Source organism: Gymnoscopelus microlampas (assembly GCF_963454915.1).
Source record: "Gymnoscopelus microlampas genome assembly, chromosome: 3".
In the NCBI taxonomy this organism is placed as follows: domain Eukaryota; kingdom Metazoa; phylum Chordata; class Actinopteri; order Myctophiformes; family Myctophidae; genus Gymnoscopelus; species Gymnoscopelus microlampas.
Window position 1 is genome coordinate 14,514,715 of NC_139940.1, and position 17,705 is coordinate 14,532,419.

The window sequence follows — 17,705 nt, forward strand, 5'->3', positions numbered from 1 at the left end:
AATCTCTGGGAAGTTTAGGGGGTCTAAATCTAACCCGAACGTCTGTAACTCTGATAGTGTACAAATGGAACCAAATGGACCCTGATGGGTCCATTTGGTTCCATTTGTACACTGTCAGAGTTAAGGGGAGACCTTGAAATTTAGTTTGAGAACCACTGGCCCACATGCAACCACATGCAAGGAGCGTAACACGTGGGGGAACACACTATCCTTCCCAGTCCCACTCCCTAAAACAGGCCAACCTTTAGGAGTCGCTAATGTAGCAACAGAGATCACCTTCCCACCCGCAAACATGTTAAGTCCACTGTTAAGTCTGGTTCTATGACACTAGCATGTCTATCCCATGCATGTCATGCCCTTGTGTGTTAACTCACTAGGATCAATTGAAAGGCTGTTTAATTGGTTAATCGCACAACATTCTAATCATTAGCATATTTGTAACTAATTATGTACAAAATTTAAACTGTCATTGTGTCGAGATGAATGTGTTGGTTAATTTTGGTTGTCGTCCCAAAAGTCTGGGCATGGCCCTGCATACCTGCATACAGCACATCAATATACATGGTTTCATACAATAGAAAGTGTACAGTAGGTGGAAATTGAGGGTTTGTTCTTTCAGCAGAGACATTTTCCCGTGCATGGAGAAAGTCACGTGCCTGTGACTGATCACTGATAAGATCTCTTATATCAAAGACTCAACGTGTTGTAGAATGCTAATGTAAATCTCTTCAAACCACATGGTTAATGTGTTTTTCTCAGCTCCTTGGCACAGAGTTTGTCACTAAGCCCAATATAAGACCACGATGTCAGCCCCCTCACTCTCGTCTCTGTCTCCGTGTTAATGTGAGTGTACGCGTCTGGGGGGAGGATGTGTGTGTGTTTGTTTTGGTTGTTTTTTTGGGTGAGGGGGCTGGGGGGGTCATACTGTATAGTACAGTACGTGTGTCAAGTGCTATGAGGTGGTCTTTCCTACAGGTGGTCTTTAGACGCTTGTACTGTATTGGAGTGCGGGGGGGTGACAGAAATGATGAATAAGAGAGCCCCTCCAATGGAAACAATTAACAGCACAGAGCTGGTTAGGAATGCAGATGAACATTATGTTAATCTGGAAAGCCCCGGAAAATATTCAAATCTTAATATATATATATAAATATAATATTCAAAGCAAGTGAATAGTTTGTTCCTGGGCCCCTCTCTCTCTCTCTCTCTCTCTCTCTCTCTCTCTCTCTCTCTCTCTCTCTCTCTCTCTCTCTCTCTCATCACATCACATCACACCATATTTCAGTTCTCCACTGTATATATAATAATAAAACTGATCTACTGTATTTAACAGGTAGCCATTGAAGAGAGGTCAGTAGGGAAAATATGGTCCCTCTTCCTAGCGTGAGTCAAGAGCCTATAGCAGCCACATAATGGACTAACTGCAACCTTTTCATCTCAAGGACCCCCAAATTGATATTTATCTGGCTGTGGACCCCTGTCAGAAAATATTTTGTTCCTGAGACCCCCATACAAGATTTGTGTTTTTAAAATGTTTCAGAAATATTCAAAAATGTTAACATTTTTACAAGATTTTTGGTAAACAGATCTACAAGCTCACAACACGTTGCAATAATATATGTTGTGAGCTTGTAGATCATCTATTTTCAAAAAGCTGATGTATATAGGTTTAAAGTGGTTAAAGCCTCACTATGTAACCTTTTTTTAATTAATAAAATGTAATTTTGACCAATCCGTAACCCCTGGGGGTCCACGTATCCCACTTTGAGAACCACTGATGTAAAGGGACTTGCAGAAATCAACACGGGAGGGAATAAAAGCATAAATTCACAGGAAAGATATACATTTGGTGATGGCTTTTACAACTTTGCTTGTTTGTCAAATTTTAGGGCAAAATCAAAGATTAAACTAATATTTTTTGCATGTACATCTATTCAAGACTAAACCTATGATGGAGTCAGATGGTCCACATTTGATAACCTCCACCTTTCTCTCATTTAATTGTACATTGTTTTTTGCCATCCGACATTTGCAACCAAGAAGATGCTTAGAGGAGTGATCATCACTGGGTTTCAATGGAAAGTAGGGCTGTGTGTCATCAATGTAACAGTGGTATACAATATTATGCATTATGGAAAATAGAGCCCGGGGGGAGCATAATCAGAGAAAATAAAATAGGGACTAAACTAGAACCTTGGGGTACTCCCATATGGGTATTCCATAGGATGATAGGTGCAGTGTAAGAGTCAAAGCTCCCAAATCTAAATATAGCATACGGTAAGTGATATGGAGTATCATTCCAAAATGATCATATCCGATACTTAAAAAAGCCATTATCTGACATGCATTAAGTTAAGGTAACTGTTATCTTGCAGCTGTGGTTTCAATTTGTAAGAGCCTGTGTATTTTTTACAGTGATTATCTATCTGAAGTTCAGTAAGTTTAGTAATCATAATCATAAACTTACAGTGCCTTTGTCAGATGGTGAATTCTGATGGTCAATGGTTTTTGGCACCGCAGAGAGGAGGCAGAAGACAGATTATAATCAAACATTTGGCAAGTCTGGAACATTCTTTTGAGCATTTAGTTTTCCTGTCAATTTGACGGCGGGGTGTGATAACAGTATTTGCTATGCAATACTTTAGTATCATGGCCCAAATAATAGGTGGTATGGCCCACCTATTATGGAAGAAACACTGCCAGCACTAATATTTCTTTTCAGGCTACGCAAACTGGCAGAATCAAGTAGTTTAAGTGTCTTATTTTTGGCAATTATTGGTAATTCTGCAATATGCATATTTTGTTTATATTTATGTGAGTCTAACTTTTACCATGGTTTGATGCATTTACATTTTCACATGGAATCACTGACATCAAATCAAAATTAGAATAAGATCAAGTGTTGCAGCAGTTGTTTCTCTGAAATTGACAAGTTATTCCATAGGCGTCATCATTACACTAAGACTGAAAGTATCATAATTAAGCTTAGTTTGCGTATGCATGCGTGTGATAGCAAGAGAGAGAAGAAGGCAGGCAGGCAAACAGACAGACAGACAGAAAGATAGACAGACAGACAGACAGACAGACAGACAGACAGACAGATAGATAGATAGATATATACCTAGAGAGAGAGATGCTGACAATGATGACTGTATCTAGATTACAGCTGATGTGAATCTGCATTAGAATAGCATCAGACTGTCAGTCATACAAATAGGAATCATACGAATTGTCTGACATTGTATCACTGAATATAACTATTTTTTAAATCAAAACAAAATTGAATAATTTCTCAACAAAAAAACAATGATAATGTAGGCCTGTGTACAGATCAGTCACACTGGTTCTCATAATAGTTTTGTTTAAAGTCACCTCACTGGCTCCTCCTGGCGGTTGAAAAGTAGCTTTCGCAATGCTGCAGTTTGCAATTCAATGTGAGGGGAAAAAATACAAACATCCAAGGCGTTTGATCTCAGTGGTATCGAACTGACTGGTGCTAGACTAGACTATAGATAATATTACATTTTCACAAATTTGTTTTTATTTCTGTGTCTACTAGAAACATAGCCATACGGACCAGTAGGCTATTGCATTTCTATTAAATAGAAATGCATTACAAATCTGCATTGGTGGAAAGTAACTAAGTACATTTACTCAAGTACTGTACTTAAGTTCAATTTTGAGGTACTTTTACTTTACTGGAGTATCTCCAAATGTCAATAAGTTTTACTTCTACTCCACTACATCTCAGAGGCAATTATTGTACTTTTACTCCACTACAATTATTTGAAAACTTTAGTTACTAGTTTTTTTTTAGATTTTGATTATTTTTTACAAAACATACATTACTCACTTCAGCCTTATACAATAGCCGACATTCTGCCTAATGAGTACTTTCTACTTTTGGTACTTTAAGTACATTTTGTTTTGTACTTTTACTCAAGTCCATTTTGAATTCTGGACTTTTACTTGTAACAGAGTATTTCTACATTGCAGTATTGATACTTTTACTTACGTAAAAAGTGTGAGTACTGTTTAAATTATGTTTGTCATATTTGCTTGCATTGCTTGCAGGGACTTGAAAGTTTTCTGCACTTCTTCTGTCATATTTACGGTAACGGCGCTATGCTTTCTGGGATATTTAACAACTAAGATGGAAGCGACCACAGCGAGCGTGTCAGATTGTCAATAACTGGTTTAAATCACAACTGTGTTGCTTTATTGAGTCTTTTGTGGCCGTAGAGACCACGAGCGATTCGGTGAGTGTATGATTATTATGTACAGACTTAAAAACGGGTAAGATATGTCTCTGTTATTGCTGTCTAGGCTATTAAAACTTAGATAACACTAGGGGTCAACGCAACGAACTAGGTAGTGTCTGTTACAGCACCTTCGTGCTTATTACTTTTTAAACATTTTGTTTAATTCATGAAAAATCGGTTCTTGACTGCACCTGTCAATTCATGTCATTCAGATTTAGTTTCCTCTCTGTCTCTATTGTTCACACACACAAAATAATGTACACTTCCAGTCTAATGTGTATATACTGCATTAATATCAGTACATCATCCTTTGCATCAATTGTGTGGCCTTGTTTAGAAAGCCATGGAGAATAACATGTTACTTGTTCTTGACTTCTGTTTTAGGAAACTAAGATCATGTCAGTTTTTGGAGGGTTTCTAAGAGCTGGAGCATCTCTCTGTCAGTCTTCTGTGACTCTGTTACAGACTGCTAGACACATATCTACTGGTACGTATGGCTTGGTTCTAAACCCATATCTACATAGCTGTGTTTGTAGACACATCTAGTTTTATGTATTCTATAGGCTGTTTCTAAACAGATCTATTGGGATGAATGGCTGGCTTTGTTTCTAGACATATCTACTTGTATGTATGGTTGTGTTTCTTGGGAGTTGGGGTTTTGATTCAAAGGCTTTGCAATGCATAAAGCAACATGTTCTCACCAAGCCTGCCTGCCTGCTAACTCATAGTTAGTATGTAGCGTGAATGAGTGTTGAACATGAATTAAGTTCTCCTGATCGTATCTTATCATAACACATGATCATCATGTTGTCCGCAGGTGTCTGCTGCAGAGTCCGGATGCATGCCATCCCTGCTCCGAAGGTTGTGGATAGATGGACAGAGAAGAGGAGTATGTTTGGGATTTATGACAACATAGGGATCCTAGGTGAGTTTCTTCAACCAGACAAAGCAAAAGATCATGAAAGTATAGCAGGCTATATTCTGGCTTTGGATGTGAAGACTAGATGATTAGTTTCGGTCTCCAAATTAGATTTTCTTATTTCAAATTCAGTCCTATATATATGTTTAGGCTAATATTTCTGTACTGTAAATGGCCATTTATTTATTGTTCACACTGCTGGCTCGATTTTAAATGTAAACTATGAGTGAAGGAGAGCGGGTGCTACAGGGCAACGCAACACACACCCCCTCTCTCTCTCTCTCTCTCTCTCTCTCTCTCTCTCTCACTCACTCACTCACTCACTCACTCACTCACTCACTCACTCACTCACTCACTCACTCAGTCTCATGTCACAGGCACACTTTCACACAAGAGGACAATACACTGCATTATAGAGATGTGTGTAACTATTATGATAATTTAAAATGAAAACCAGGTTAAACCAAGTCACCATAGCAGTGGATTTCACGTATATTATTTTGGTCAGACATCCCAAGTTGAGATGCTTTGTTTGATTTTGTTAGCTGTAGAATATAAACAATAACAAATTATATAAAATGTAAAGATATATAAATATAAAAATATAATATAAATAAAATTGAAAGCATACTAAATAGTTGCCTGTCTTAACAGGGTGTCTGAGAGATGGGGAGACCCCTGTTACTGAACACTCTAGCAATGATTACTATTGTAAGACAGAGCTTACACTCCCTTTATAATTATAATCTCTTGTGAACACTTTAGGTGTTGCAGTATACCTTTGAGGGAATCGATGTCAATATACTGAGTGTTCATATTTCATAATATGCCAGCTTGGATTTAAATGGTATTTTTGGAAATATGTTTACTCTTTACCATCCTATAAAGGCAGGAAGCAGTACCCTTTTTATGATTACAAGTTTACAGTTCTCTCTTTTGGTAAGGTGTACCTTACCTACAGTATGCCGATAACAATAACGTTGCTAAATGACTTGAACTTCCCAAATTCAATATTCTTGCAATCGTTGCTTTGTTGTTATTTAGGGTAATATATATGGTATGGGACAGTCCTCGCCCATTCTCAGCGCTGCATCAGCAGTGTATGTAGATGCCAAGTATAAAACGTGTGCCAGTACCAGTTTCAACATCCTGTCTCCTGATTGGATGTGTCAGCCCTTCCCTATTTTCTTTTTGTCTTTGACCGCTGCACAAGCGCATGTCTTCTTGCTCTCTCTTACTGTCTTTTGTGCTCCGTCTCTGCCCCGTCCCTATACCATCTTCACTCACTTGCTCTTTTACTTCCTTTTAATGTTTTGTGTTTTCATATGCGTTTCTATCTTTTTTGTTTGTGGGTCTCGACTGTCTTTTCAAAGTGTTTCATCTTTGAAAAGAGACACACACACACACACACACACACACACACACACACACACACACCTGACCTGACTTGCTGTGTGTGCCTGCAGGCGATTTCAAAGCCCACCCGAAGGACCTCATCAAAGCCCCCTGCTGGCTGAAGGGTTTCCGTGGTAACGAGCTGGAGCGTCTGATCAGGAAAAAGAAGATGGTGGGCGACAGGATGATGACACTAGACAGACACAACCTGCAGAAAAGAATCAAATTCCTCTACCGACGGTTCAACCGTTTCGGCAAACACCGCTGATGTGGGCTGTACCAATTGGCCCATACCATATCGTTATATTATCTCCTTATTTGAACTTTTTGAGTTTTTTCATAAATGAATCAAATGCCCTACTTGATCATACTACAGTGTCACACAAAAACATCAAAAATAGCAGATCCACACGCTCAAAAGCTTGAGCTTTGAGCTTGTTATATATATAGATATGCTACTTTTGCTATTTTTGAATTGAATTTGAATCCTGAAAAGTAAACGTTTTGGGCATATGAGGTTTCCACCCGACAGAGACTAGGTGTTGTCACCGGTTCAAATTAATAGGACATTATGCCGAGCTGACACAATGTTGTATGTTGTCCACATTTGTTTTCTTTTGTATGTATATAAAGCATTATAATTCCTCCAATATGTGACTGATTTTCATTTATTTTTCTGGCCCCATAGTGTAATAAGTTCACCACAGATTAAAAAAAAAATCTTAAAAAGAATTACACTGATTTTAGGATGACATGTCCTTAAATATCAACAACCTGCTCACCTTAAATCTTTGATGCTTTGGATATGCTAACCCTGCTTGGAGATCTCTGGCATCTCTCCAGCACAAAGAGGATTAAAAGCATTGAGATGAAGCCATGGATGAGACCAGGCCAAGCCTTAAAAGCAACTATCAGCCAAATCTGGAAATCCATTTTAAAACTTATTTGGAAGTAAATGATTATTTCTGATGACTATATCTGTGCCTCCCATAGGAACGGAGTTGAATGTATTGTTTGTAATTAAGATGTGTGGTAATAATTGGTGTCAGCCAAACTGTTGCCATTAGGTAATATATATATTTTTTGACTATCAATTATACCAAAATTGGCAACAGAAGCAATTGATATTTCACTTGGTCCCCTTTATGCATTTATCCAATAGGACATTTTATTTGATCCATATGCATGAAGAGCTACAGTACAGTAATTTCCTCTATGGACGGGACATTTCTTATGCAGACAAAACACAGTTCCACTTCTGTACTCCTGGATGCCTGTGTGCACACTTCGTTCTCACAGTCATTCATCATTATTCATGGAGTTATAAATACATGGCAATGAAGCTTGAGGGCTGGGACGCCATTTGGGGCTCTAAATAAAAGACAGATCGAAGCTGTATTTGTATGGCAAATGATTCAAACGCGAGGATGGAGAGGGAATTGGGAGACTACAATCGTACTCCCAGTCAGACCCAGCCAGCGAGGTACACGACTAGGGGGAGGGGGGTGTTCGCCGAGTCAACATTCTATAGTCAACCACCACTGTACCGCAGTGTCGTCCTGCCGCCCCTATCCCATCCGACACAGAAAGCTGCAGTACTGCAAAGTGTAGGGAAAGAGAGAGGGAGGGGGAGGGAGAGCGAGAAAGCGAAGAGAGGAAGGGAGGGGGTAGGATGGAAGGAGGTAGGCTATTTCTATACCGCACCGTCGTTACGAGTCCAACTGGAGAAGGGAAAGGGAACGATCAATGTTGCCAGGTTGTGTGAAAGAAATAAGCAATCAGGTCTAGGAAAACAAGCCCAAAATAAGTAACTTTTAGGCCACATGAGCACAACACAACACATTCTAAACCTATGGATCTGCGAGCTTGTAGATCTGCTATTTTCAAAGAATCTTGAAATAAAATGCTAAATAATTGGAGGATTTTTGAAACATTAGAAATCTAGTTCTAACAACACAAATCTGGTACGGGGCTCCCCTGGCTGGCACAACGTATTTTAAGATGGGGGGGTTAGGGACAAATACGTATTAATTTGGGGAAATATTTGAAAAACACTGGTTTAAATAATAATTAGAAAATGTGGAAACAAGCCCAAATAAGCAACTACACCACCAGCCCTAAAAAGACGCAACCCGCAACTACAAATATTTTACAAGCAACCTTACAGAAAAACAAGCCCAAAGTCGCTTATAATAAGCCGAGATGGCAACACTAGGAACGACGCATTATTGCAGTATAGTACCATCGCACACTCGAGCGCAACTACCGCACTTCACCACCAGACGCGTGCACACGTCTATCCGGGAGAGGGGAGACAGACAGACAGACAGACAGCACAGAGGTGTCTTCTTCTTAACAACACATTACATTTGTTCCTGAATGGACATTTCTGCAGCTGCAAGCGTTTGGTACCCTAGTGCTCAAAACGACCCACTTTCTTGAGCATCTCTCCGTAGGACGCATCCTTGGAATAACTGTCTCTCAATATTACAAACATCCTGGGGGATTTGATCTCTAATAACGGATTATAGGAGAGAAGTGCTTTTCGCTTGAGATTGACTGTTACTCGTTTATTTTCCGTCCCCGTGGTTGTTGTGTGCGATCAGATTGAGTTATTACCCCGGTGCGCGCCTCGGTATTGCGGTACTTCAGTCAGTGATGACTTGGGCTGCAAGCGCGTTGCTGTAAAAGGTCCATTCATCGCACCAAGACCCTCAACGCTGCACTTTTAATTAGGCTACTTTCACTAACTGAACATTTTGGACTTTGTTTGGACCACTGGCCTAGACATTCCTGTCTCTTTCATCTGTGATCTTGCTGTTTCCCCCTCCTGACTGACTTCAGACCCTCCCCCTCCTTCTCTCACACGCACGCACACACGCGCGCACGCACACACACCCCGTCTCCCCCCTCCGCTGTCCGTGAGTCAGTTCGACACGGCTGCATAGAAGATGTGAGTATTGATGCGGTTTTCTATTTCACCCCATCTTTTGACAATGTGATCAGTTAAAGAAAACAAAACTGTATTACCTGAGTTGATTCATATGTTTTGTTATTTTTTGATTCCTTCCTCCTTGTATTTCTAATTGATTTGTTTCTGCTTGATGGATTTTGCTGACGCAAGTTGATTTTCCCGTCACAGCCTCACTAAATAATGTAGGCTATTCAAGGGTCGTTTTGTTCACAGCAGGTTTTAAAATGAGTTGAGAGTGTTTTCTTTTTCTTTTCTTTTTTTTAGAGCCAATAGGTTAGGCCTATACCTACTTGTTTTTCCTCCTTATAGCGAATTTACTTTTGTACATAAATAAGCTCGAGTCTATAACTGTTTTTGAGTCCAGGGGGAGGGGGATCTGAGAATGCTCAAGTCATCAGAAGATTGGATATCAATGATATCAATGTCATAATCGATTGTTCTGAGGTTGGGGCAGCCCGATGCCTTCATATCCCATTACAGTATGAGGGCCCTATAGTGGAAGGGGGAGGGGTGGTAGGTAGGCACTGACAGTTCTCTGCTGGTGGGCTACGACAATAAGAGCCTTTCCATTGAAATGTTTTATTTCCAATTGCTCTTTAAGCATTTTCGCCTGGCAGAATTCCGACTAGCGGTTGTGTAGCAACACATTATGCAAGTGACACATTTTATTAACCCTTTCCCGTTATATTCCAACTTTAGCTCAATGCCAACTCCTTATTTGGAATGCTTGATTGAAGGCCCTCTCTATACATCCTCTCTGTCCCGACTCCTGTCCACACCGCTCCTTAATCTTTTCATTTTGCAATTATATTTTACGTTTCTACTTTTAGTTTGTATTGGCCTCCTGCTCCTCTGGCCTATCCTCCTTGTCGTTCGTGATATTACATCATTTAATTTCTTCTTTTTTCAGTCCACCCCTTTCAAGGCCATGGAGTCCCCCCTCCTTCCTTGCCTTCTTACATCATTCTTCCTGCATCTTGGCCACATCCTCCAACTCTCCTACTTTTAATCTTTCACTACTGGCTTTTTACTCTTCATTTGTTACCTCTTTTGAAACAAGTCTTTGATATTACAGCTATTTCAGTAGTTTTTCCAGCACCCATGCAGTTACCGAAGAAGGCCCGGCATAAATTGATAAAAGAATATTCTTAATTGTCCTCCCAAGTCCATTCCTCCTCCTCCTTATACACTGCCATGTCTTCATCGTACCCTCTCTTGTCCTTCTCCTCTTCCTCTCCCTTCTCTCTCTCTCTTCTCTCCCCCACCTCCTCTTCCTCTTCCTCCCTAGGTCTGCCCCAGATGCCGCCGCCCCTCCAGCTGGAGCCCCTGGTGCTCCAGCAGCAGACGGCGCCCCAGGTGCTCCCCCTGCTCCACCCAACACCTCCAGTAACCGCAGGCTACAACAGACACAGATGCAAGTAGATGAGGTGAGCCGACCTCTGATCTGTCCACAGATTAAGACGAATGTGTCCTTCCTTCTGTGACCCGGAAGGGTCTGTTTGGGTCAATGTTTACACTTACACGTTACACCGAGTTAAAACACATGCATGAGTTGCATCATATGTAATTGATTAGATAACACGTCACGGTACAGCAGATGGTTGGTTTTCTACCAACATTTATCCTCCATCAAGAACACTCCTGAAAGTAACAGTATCAGCCTTTTGCCTCCATATTGCTTGGTGGGATAATAAGTCTGATTACAATGTAGCAGTAATGACGCTGGTGGCAATTTGCAAATGGATTCTGACTTCATTCTCGTATGTGATGTGAGAGCCCGATAGCTTTTAATGTATTGCCTTTTAGAAGGCAATACATCTTAAACCTCTCTCCATTCTTTTCCTCCTATCTATGCGACCTTGTGTTCATCATCCCGTTCCCTCTCACACATCGTCAACTGTGCTGCTTTCAAGATGTCCTGTCACGTATAGACTAACCCAATGTCATGGGTTTGACTCAGACCCATGCCATCACTCGCATCGTTCCTGGCACTGTACACATAAGACAATAATTCAGTTCAATTCAGAAATTGTAAATTGTTCCCCAGGGGCAATTAGGAGGCATGCATAGTAGTACTTAACAATACCACAGTCTTGTCAGGACAACACAGTACATCACAAAACTGCATAAAAGTTTAGTAGAGTACACTATAACATCAACATACTACATACACATAGTACACATACTGTGTTGTCAGAATACTAGGCCAGTCTATGATATCAGTCTTATATGATGTGAGTATCAGTGGCACAAATGTCACACATATAGATCGGCCAATCTACATATACACTGGAAGAGATTCCTGGAATTTATAATACTCAACCATACTATGTCCATAAACATACCACTGTCTTTGGACATCCAAACTTTTCAGAAAATGAAAAAAAAAGAACCTGCGTTCCAATGGATCCATTGTAGCTATTATTTAGTCACAAGCTCTTGTTAACACTTTTCATTGGTAAATATTTATATAACCCACAGACACACTTAACCACTTTCACAAAATAAAAACCAGCAAAGGATAGCTGATCTACAAGCTCAAAACGCGCCGCACAGCAACGCATTGTGAACTTGCAGATCAGCTATTTTTGCCACTTTGTACAACAACGTACACTGTAGTACGACGAAGTAGGGCATTCATTTCCCAAAACATCTATATTTCAACATGGCTTGAAGAACAATTCCCATTGTGCTCCAGGTGGTGGACATCATGCGTGTAAACGTGGACAAGGTGCTGGAGAGGGATCAGAAGCTATCAGAACTGGATGACAGGGCGGATGCGCTCCAGGCCGGAGCCTCCCAGTTTGAAAGCTGCGCAGCCAAGCTCAAGAACAAGTACTGGTGGAAGAACTGCAAGGTAAGCAGCATGTGCCAGTGTGTGTGGATACGTGACTCACAGTGCCCTCATCAGTCTAGTTCAGTGGTTCTCAAGCGTTTCTGGATCAGGGCACACTTCAAAATCTCGAAAGTGTTTGCATGCATTTTCAGACCATGTTTATTTATTTTTTTTAAACTTTGTCTTTATTTTTCAAACAGACAAAACATACGTTCAAAAAATACATTACAATAAGGAAAACAAAAAACGGAACGGAAGAAAAAGACAGAACAGTAAAAAAAACAATCCAGAAAAGAAAAAGAAAAAAGGGACAATACAGGGGGGAGGGGAGACCATGTTTATTTTAATCAATCGATTGTGTTCCGGCTTGGATCAATATAGTGGCTCCTGAGCAGATTTATTTTAAAATGTGGCCATAGCATTTCAGCAAGTCTGTTTTTGATGTCCATATGTTCAAAATAAAACTGTATAAAGGCAAATAAATATTGCTTTCTATTTGATAACTGATGTGGTAGCCAGGTTTTTATTTTATTTGCTTTAACACTATACATATTAGCAGGTTCACACAAAGTGTGTCAATGTTTTATCATTAAACATTTTCCACTTCATCTTACATGTAGTACCTCCAAGTAGCCCTAGGGGTACACGTACCACCATTTGAGACTAATGTGGCATAGGAAGTGTTTAAAAAAATGTCTCAGAGTCAAACAACAACTGAAACTGTCACAAAAAGAAGTCCAAAGCGCTTCAGCCAAATTGTGAGTAGAATGGTTCGGAGCTCATCCCAACAGGACAAGATAATATGAAAATAAAGTTACCTGGCTGGACGCTTCTAAATAGACTACCCAAATAAATGTCTGGAGCACTCAACTGGGCCTGCACGTTTGATCAATTTTCTGTGCGTTTCGACCGGCGTCTTCCTGAGAGTCAAACGGTTTGACTTTGAGGAAGACGCCGGCCGAAACATCTCTTTTGAAGTGCCCACAGGTAACTTTCTTTTCAAACAACCGAAGCTGCTAGTCCGAAATGAGCCACACTGAATTTAACCGCACAATATTGGTATGTGCAGTTTATAAGTTAGTGGGGTGGTGGATTCCATGAAGCCTGACTGGAAGCCACACAGCTCCACATTGAGGTGTGCTGAACCGAACACATCGCATCTGTCCCAAACATTAATCTGCTAATGAACGGCTGTCCGATGAACACACTGGGATGCCCTAGGGCAGGCAAACATGTGTGAATCAGAGCCATATAAGGAGAGTTGCGTCACCTCATCGGGCCAGTCTTCTACAGAGCCTTCTATTGGCGAATAGTGACAAAGCCCTGAACCGGAAGTTTACGGAATGCACTGGAGTCACTATTTCGAGTTTACATGAACTCTATAACAAGGCTCTGGTGTGAATAACACCCAGTTTTCACTACAGCTATAACAGGGATTTTCATCCTGGGCCGCGAGTATAATGCAAGTGGGCCCCCAAATAATTGGCAGAAAGTTTTGATTTTAATGATAATATAAAATGAATATTTAAAAGAATTATGAAACAAGAAATCATGGTATTTTTCCTTTAAAATCTTGAAAAGGGCATCATCATTATTATTATTATTATACCAATAAATAGGAACTTATATAGTACATACTAAATGCTGTATAGTATGTTAGTTCCATTGATTCAAGCTTGAACACAATCCATTGTTTGATCATTAAAATAAACATGCTCAGAAAATGCACACGGCCCACCCATCTGACCACTTAACATGGCAGCCGAAGGGCTGTGTTTTGTGATCCAGGAAAGGTTGAGAACCACTGAGCTATAACTCATGAAGGGAACAGTATAATGTAGTTACCCCATCATAACGAATGGCAAGGACATTATTGACTTAAACATTTCCTTTTCACTAGTTTTTGCTATTTTAATGGTTTACTGTAGGCTACTGTGTGGATTGTGAGATTCTCGAGGTAGCCATTTGAGAAGAAGTGGCATCTACCCTTTATAAGATGCTGATGAGAATGCACTATTCATTTGGGGAAATTAATTATTTTTCAGAACCTTGAATACATAATACAAAATGCCGAAATTATTTTAGGGAATGCACTCAACAGCCTTTTTGAACAATTCATTAATATACTTCATAGTGTACATCAATATAGTTTTTCTATAATGGATAGATAGGGAACACAACCCTTCATATCATAAGTGTGTGTGTGTGTGTGTGTGTGTGTGTGTGTGTGTGTGTGTGTGTGTGTGTGTGTGTGTGTGTGTGTGTGTGTGTGTGTGTGTGTGTGTGTGTGTGTGTGTGTGTGTGTGTGTGTGTAAATATAATATCTCACAAACACAAATCCATGTCCATGGAATCCGCACTTCTCAAGTCGCATTGGTTAGCTTTGATTGATTACCTTACCCTATTTTAAAAAATGGCAAAAACAGCAGATCTACAAGCTCATATCATAATCATGAAAGTTGTGAGCTTGTAGGTCTACTCTTTTTTGACTATATTTGTAAAGAAAGTTGACAATAATGACAGTCCCAAAATAGGGACACCAGGTTGAAAGTGGTAAGGTGGAGTTTATTGTGAAAAACAAAATGAAAGAGCTCATTTGATCTCCTTTCAGATGATGATCATATCGGGCATCCTTGGAGTCCTTGTGGTTGGAATCATATTCTGTGAGTATACATTACTATTACATACATGGGAGTCATAAAGTGTAGCCAAGTTTATAAATTGATAGAGGTAATGTACCTTCCTATTCTATGGCGCTCACCTACAGGAAGTAGAATAGTGTGTATGTATGTCCCCAAATCAATAATGTTTGTTAATATATTTTTCACAGGGGGGAGGGCGCTTTATTTTTAAACATCCCTAGATAGGTTAAATAATTGTTCTTATACAATTTATCACAGAGGTCATAAACACAATGATGCACCAAAAAACAATATGTAAAACTAGAAAAAGTGCTCCTCGGAGCACAGGTCTCCGCCAGGTCAGGTACGTTATTCTGGCCTCCTGGTGGCGCTATAATAGGCCAATGTGAAAAGGGTGCCATTTATTCTTAGGTCTTTCACGGCAATCAGACACTGCATTCATGATTTGAGGCATTTTGTTCCAAAAATGTGTTTTGCTAAATTAGACCTGCTGGTGGCGCTATAACAGGCCAATGTGAAAAGGGTGGCATTTCTTCCTCTGCATAGTGGGAATGTGCGTGTGAAAATTCACGGAAATCGCAAGCTGCGTGCATAGTTTGAGGCTTTTTGTTCAAAACGGACCAATCCTGCAAACTTTGGAAGCCAACCATAGGCAATGAGGATGGAATATGGGAAATCGGACAGATTCGTGTTGATCACATGACTAATGTGAAATTGTCCCTGTTCTTTTTGTTTACTGCAAAATAACTACCTTAACTTCAGAAAAAAACATGAATCATGTTGATGTAATAGTGGCCACAGAACGTATGGGTGTGCCAGGGTGGTGCTAAATGCATCATAAGAATTGTATTTTTTCTGTCAATATGGATTGTATTGTAAATATAGTTGTTTCTATAGTAATATGATAACTGTCAACAAGGAATTGAAATACGCAGATGGTGAATGAGCTTCTGCTCAGATTGTTTATGTGTAAGTGTTATGGAGGGTACGAGAGAGAGAGAGAGAGAGAGAGAGAGAGAGAGAGAGAGAGAGAGAGAGAGGGGGGGGAGGAATATCAGGTAAATGGTTTGTGTAGTTTTGTTACAGGGGAGGCAACGATGAAACATCAGAGGCATAATCTCTGCTCCAACAAAGCCATTTCTGGTCTGCCTGCTGCAGCCATTGTCTGTTAATTATTCATGGTTGCCTATTACAGTATATTATATATTGATTGTACTGTATACTTTGGTGTTTTGTAATGTAAATGTTTTTAGAAAATAATGTCCAGATGCATCGGACTAATGACTGTCTGACTCTGTCTCTCTGTTTGTTGTTTGTTTGTTTGTCTGTCTGTCTCTCTGTCTTTCAATCACTTCTCACTCCCTCTCAATTGCTGTCCCTCCTCTCCTCCTGTCCCCCTCAGTGTATTTCTTCTACTGAGCTAACCCGGAGCGTTACGGAGGAGGATATATATGGACTTCAGTATGATATAAGAGAGAGGGATGAGAATTAAAACAACAACAATGACGACAAAAAAAAGACACAAATCCAAGCACTACACTCTCCCCTCCCCTCCACTCCTCTCCGCCCTCTCCTCCCGTCTCTTCACACAGTCTTCCATCCGAACCATCTTGCACTTGTAACATGCCAGGTACCGTTAGTGTTTAGATGCCTCTGCTCTTTTTGCCCCATCCCCCCACTCGCCTAACCTCCTCCCCTTCCCCTCCTCATCACTCTCTCACTTTCTCCACTGCTATGACGTGGAGTCTCATATTCACTCTCCCCTGTCTCTGCATCCCATGCATTATTGAAGGGTGCAGCTAGGAGCGAGGGAGAGAGAGAGAAGGAGAGAGAGAGAAAGGAGGAAGAAAGTGAAAGGGTCAAAACCTGCTGGGATGGGGTTTGTGGGCGGTACAGGGGCATTGAGCAGGGGAGAGGGAACATGAGTTTGGGGCAAAGACAAAAAAAGAGAGGTAAGTGAGCATAGGAGACAAGACTGAACGAGAGATAACCAACCTTTTAATCCCCAGAAACGCCAAAGCCGGTTCATTTGACCTTTTCGACAGTGTCCTACATTTGTAAATTGATACTGACATGATCTAACCGACATTGCCCCCCTCCTGCCCCCACTGCTACCATCATTACTACTTAACTAATACAAGGTCATGGTTAGATTAAGATTATGATCTTTTTGTTGTACGTGTGTGTGTGTGTGTGGGTGTGTGTATTTGTGATTCATAGCATTGTAGCCAATAGCTTTTTCTATCCCCTAGGTTTAGCTGATAGGCCTTTACTGGTTAATTCTTTCTTTTCCTCTCCTGCCTAAACTGTCTCTCTCACTCAGTCTCTTGTTTCTGAAGAGCAGAGTACAGACACATTGGTAAAGAAGAGATTTAAACAGGGGGAAGAGACTGTGTGAGAGATAAGGAAAGGCAAGGGCAAATGAGGGAAAGGTACAGAAATAAGTTGTGACACCTTTCCCCCATTAAAGAAGTTGAAACCCCTTTTTGGACTGGGACACAGTTATAAAATAAATTAAGTTACTCTTAATGCATTATTATGCATCATTTGTTTCTAGGATTTCAGCCCCATAGGCAGGTAGATAAGATTTACAGTAGTGGCATAGTTGTGCCACAGTGAAGCAAGCCACTGACAGACAATCTCTCTTATGTATATGTGAATTGACCTCTCTAACACA

At 40.4% G+C, this 17,705-nt stretch overlaps 2 protein-coding genes across 2 annotated transcripts; both read left to right on the forward strand.

The window, feature by feature from the left end:
• The first annotated feature begins 4,134 nt into the window (after positions 1–4,134).
• LOC311040743 (large ribosomal subunit protein mL51-like) lies at positions 4,135–7,226 on the forward strand. Its single transcript, XM_084051092.1, has 4 exons — positions 4,135–4,259; positions 4,647–4,749; positions 5,080–5,187; positions 6,648–7,226. Exons 2-4 carry the CDS (start codon positions 4,659–4,661, stop codon positions 6,842–6,844), a joined length of 396 nt encoding a protein of 131 aa, XP_083907218.1. The 5' UTR covers positions 4,135–4,259; positions 4,647–4,658; the 3' UTR covers positions 6,845–7,226.
• Positions 7,227–9,389: 2,163 nt separating this feature from the next.
• Positions 9,390–16,749, forward strand: LOC311041999 (vesicle-associated membrane protein 3-like). The gene is made up of 5 exons (XM_084052497.1): positions 9,390–9,529; positions 10,839–10,977; positions 12,249–12,407; positions 14,998–15,049; positions 16,431–16,749. Coding segments are annotated over exons 1-5 (369 nt in total). The 5' UTR covers positions 9,390–9,527; the 3' UTR covers positions 16,448–16,749.
• The last annotated feature ends 956 nt before the right edge of the window (positions 16,750–17,705 follow it).